The sequence below is a fragment of the Pteropus medius genome, unplaced genomic scaffold (genome assembly GCF_902729225.1).
Source record: "Pteropus medius unplaced genomic scaffold, Ma_sr-lr_union100, whole genome shotgun sequence".
Classification (NCBI taxonomy): Eukaryota; Metazoa; Chordata; class Mammalia; order Chiroptera; family Pteropodidae; genus Pteropus; species Pteropus medius.
In genome coordinates, this window is record NW_024342648.1 from 72,214 (window position 1) to 76,218 (window position 4,005).

A 4,005-nucleotide genomic window follows, 5' to 3' on the forward strand; every position below is an offset into this window, starting at 1 on the left:
GCCATTATGGTAGGTGTGTGTCTACCACTGTAAGACACAGCCCAAGTGCTTTCCAAAGTGGTTGTACCATCTTACATCCCCCCAGCAGTGTTTGAGGGTTCCAGTTCTCCCACGTCTTCGCCAACACTTGGTGTGGTCAGTCTTTTGTATTTTTGCCAGGTTAATAGATGTTAAATGTTCAGGAGTTCTGCGAGCTGAGTTAAACAGTACAGTTATGAAGAATTCAATTATATTAAAAACAGAGAAGATGCTCAAAACTCATGTCTTATTTCACCACATTTTATTGTTACCTGTCATGTCCATTTGGTGGGAATCTGTTACAGTCTGCTGCTGGGAATGTCTTCCCAATTTCACATTCAATGGCATCATGTGATAGCCTGAAATTGGCCGGGAGGAAGTATTTACACCATGGGAATCAGCACACGCTGATTCATTCAGCACATGAATCAGAGCCTGATCTATTATTGTTTGGTTCATTCCGCAGACGTGAGTCTATACTCATTACATTGTGAATAGGAAAAAAAAGCAAGTAAGGAAGGAAAGAAGGAAGGAAGGAAGGGAGAAAGACTTTCCCAATATCAAAAGCTATTATCCACTTCAGCAAAGGAGTCACTCATGTCACCAATGAATGTGTGAAGTTCTGACATACATCTTTGTCATTTCGCTTTCGTCTTGCTCATTAAGATAAATGAAAATATCAACCAGTATTTACATGGAAACCACACTTATTCAGCAGTTGCAATCGTGGGTCGGCTACAGATACAGGAGTTTGGCAAAAATCAACGAAAGCATCTTGTGAGAATCAATTGGCCGTATGGAATTTATAAGCAGTGTCTTGTAAATGTGATTGTATATTTTGCATATATTGGAGATTTCATTACTTGTGAATTGTGTGTTCACATCCTTTACATCCGCAAAACTTATAATAAACATACATTTCTGTATGAGAGAGAGAGGTTTACATTTCCTTTCCCAGAAAGCCACTGTCACCCATTTTTCAGGACATCGCTGCTTTCAGACAGCAGTAGGACAGTAGGACAGGCCCCAGCCTGTCTGCGTAGCACAGAAAGCATAAAGCTTGGGGAGGGTACCCAAGGCCAGGCCCCCATGAGCCCAGGAGAGACCCGGACAGGCACCTGGGTCTGCAAAAGATCAGGGGCATGAAACTGGACACCAGTCTGGGGCAGAGGCGGTAGCCACAGATGGGGCTGTCCATCTGCCCACCAGAGCCTGGAGTCCAGCCCCTCCTGGCTTGCCCGCTGAGTGAGTTAGCGGCCTGGAGCTTGGGCAGATAAAGGGGACTTGGTCCTGCCTGAGCACCACGGGATCTGAGGGGCCCTGGCTGCCTTGATCCTAATGATGCCCCCCAGTCTTTCAGCTCCTGGCTCCTGCCCTGAGGCCTCACCCCGGCTGGTAGGCGCTCTCCCAGGGCAGAGAGTCAATTAGTCCTTGTCAGGAAGCTCAGCAGTGCGTGGACCACACTCCTGCTGTTCTGCCCTTACTGCGCACCCTCCCCACCCCTGCCATTCCGTCCTTGGCCAGGCCCCAACCTCCTATTCCTTTCTCCCTAGGTTGCCGTCCTCCCGCTCCAAGTCTGCTCTAGCCCCTTTTCCACACAGCAGCCTGAGAAAGTATGGGAAGAACAAACCAGATCTTACCCTGACCCTGCTTATACCCCTCTGCGTTCCCCATCGCCCTCGGGGCCAGCCCAGACCCTCTGGCCCAGGCAATGAGGATGCCCTGACGTGGCCACTGCCTGTGTTCTGGCCTCACCATTCTGCCACCTTGCACATTATAGTGGGTCTAGTCACTTTGACCTACTTAGGGTTCCCCAGACGGGCCTGGCTGGCTCAAGACTCAAGGCTTTGCTCATGAGAGTCACTCTCAGGCGTGGCCACCCCACCCACCCCATCCCTTCTCGCCTGCCCTCTCTGTCTCCACCCCTGCCTTGCTCCATTGATTGGTGACACAGGCAGAGCTCTGGAGACAAGTTAGCTGGCTCCCCGAAGCCCAGTCGAAGCAGCTGCTTGAGAAGTGGCCTTTTCCCACACAGCAGCCTCATGGTCTTCTTTGGGCCATGCCATGAGGGACACAGGGCCCAGGGCAAACTCATTCCTAGATGTCACCCTCACTACCTCAGCTACCCCACCTCTCCTACATGCCTCGGGGCAGCTGTGCAGCCCAGCCTGCCTCCGGGCAGCCTGGAGCCCCCTACGTACCCCTCACCCTGCATGCCAGTGGGCCCTTTTCATGTATGTGCCTGCCTGTGGCTGGGGCACCTCCCCTACTCCCCAGCGCCCCAAGCGTGCCAGGCACCGTGCAGTTCTGCCAACCTATCGTATCACGTCATCCTGTTGCAGAGTAGGAACAGAGGCTCCAGGGAAGGAAGGAGCTCAGGGTCCCACAGGGGGCAAGTGCTGGAGCCGAGCTTTGACCCAGGTGGCGGTCAGCTCGTGGGCCCGGCTCCCCTGGCTCGGAAAGCCTGAGCCTCCGGAGGCTGAGGCTGCAGCTCCTTATTCCATCTCCCTCCCAGGCACAGATTCGGGGCCACCACACATGTCCCTGAGTCCCTGTCCACTCATTTCTTGGGTCTCTGAGGTGACAACAAAGGGCCTCCCGTGGTTCAGGAGCCATAGCCTGTGATCACTGACGTCTCCCCCCCCACCTCACTTCCCGAATTCCGCCACCGCTGGGCGCACTGCACGGATAGGCCACAAGAGGGCAGTCTTGAGGGGCTCGTCCCTGCCCCTCGGCTGAGATCCCTGCCTGCCCCTCTGGGCGGCACTTTGGGGCGTGATCGGAGAGTCGGCTGGTGAGCAGTTGGCAATATTTATTGCAAGACAGGGTGAGGGGTGGGGGCCCGCAGCGGCACACTCCACTGGATCGTGGGCCAGGGTGAGGCTGTGGGGCTAGGCAGGCCAAGGCCCAGGGAGGCCTGGTGGGTGCACGGCTAAGAGGATGTCCAGGTAAGAGGATCGCGGAGAGGCAACGAGGCACTGGTCGGGCGCCCCCTCCAGGCCTCAGAGTCCCAATGAACGGTCAAGGCTAGAGTAGTCCATGGCACAGGAAGTGGGCCTTGTCTCCCTGGGTGGTAGCGTCATCAAGCCCCCCGTCGCTCAGACCTCAAGGCTTGGGCCATCGGGAGGCATGTACATGGGCTCGATGTGAGCCCAGCTGCGGGCTTGCTCGTCAGCCCAGGCGAGCAGCTCGGCAGCACGGTGCAGGAAGACCATGAGCAGAGTGTGCACGTCGCCCTCGGCCGAGTGCGCCGCGCTGGGCTCTGCCTGGAAGTAGCGGCGGAAGAGGCTGCCCAGGCTGTAACCCTTGCAGCCCTGGGCCCGGGTGCCGTGGCTGTGGGCGCGGTCCAGGCCCCGCAGCGCCGGCAGCGTATCCAGGCAGATGGTGTCCCGGGGCAGGTGGGCGCCTAGGCGCCGCAGCTCTGTGCATAGCAGGGGGAAGTCATAATCAAAGCCATTGTGGGCCACGAGGCAGATGGGGCCCTCCTGGCGGCTCAGGAAGGCCTGCAGCGTCCGCACCACGGCACTGTTGAACCCGGCCTTCCGGCACTGGGCCAGCCCCTCACTGCTCAGGCCGGTGATCTCGCTGGCCTTGGCAGTAAAGGGGCGCTCTGGGCACATGCACAGCGTGAGCTTGTCCAGGACCCGGGGCAGCACAGGGGTGCCAGCCTCGTCACGCTCCGGATTCTCCAGGGAGGAGCGGTGGACAGCAAACAGGGAGATCTCGGCGATCTCAGGGTCCACATTGGGGAGCCCAGTGGCTTCCAGGTCCAGGAAGACAAAAGTCTCTGCCCGGGGCACTTCGGACATGGTGATGTTCACACGGGGACAGTGATGCCTAAAGCTGCCAGAGCAAGAGGCACAAAACCTGAGGGCCAGAGATGGGGTTGCCGGGGCCCAGCCACCCACGGGCGCCCTGGTGGCCAAGGATCCAACCCCTTTGGGTTTATTTCTTGTCACCCCCCCACCCCACCCCATTGGACTTGAA

The 4,005-nt window shown here is 57.2% G+C and overlaps 1 protein-coding gene across 1 annotated transcript; it reads right to left on the minus strand.

The window, feature by feature from the left end:
• Positions 1–2,882: 2,882 nt before the first annotated feature.
• Positions 2,883–3,944, minus strand: TREX2 (three prime repair exonuclease 2). Its single transcript, XM_039866922.1, has one exon. It carries the CDS (start codon positions 3,825–3,827, stop codon positions 3,117–3,119), a length of 711 nt encoding a protein of 236 aa, XP_039722856.1. The 5' UTR covers positions 3,828–3,944; the 3' UTR covers positions 2,883–3,116.
• Positions 3,945–4,005: the final 61 nt, after the last annotated feature.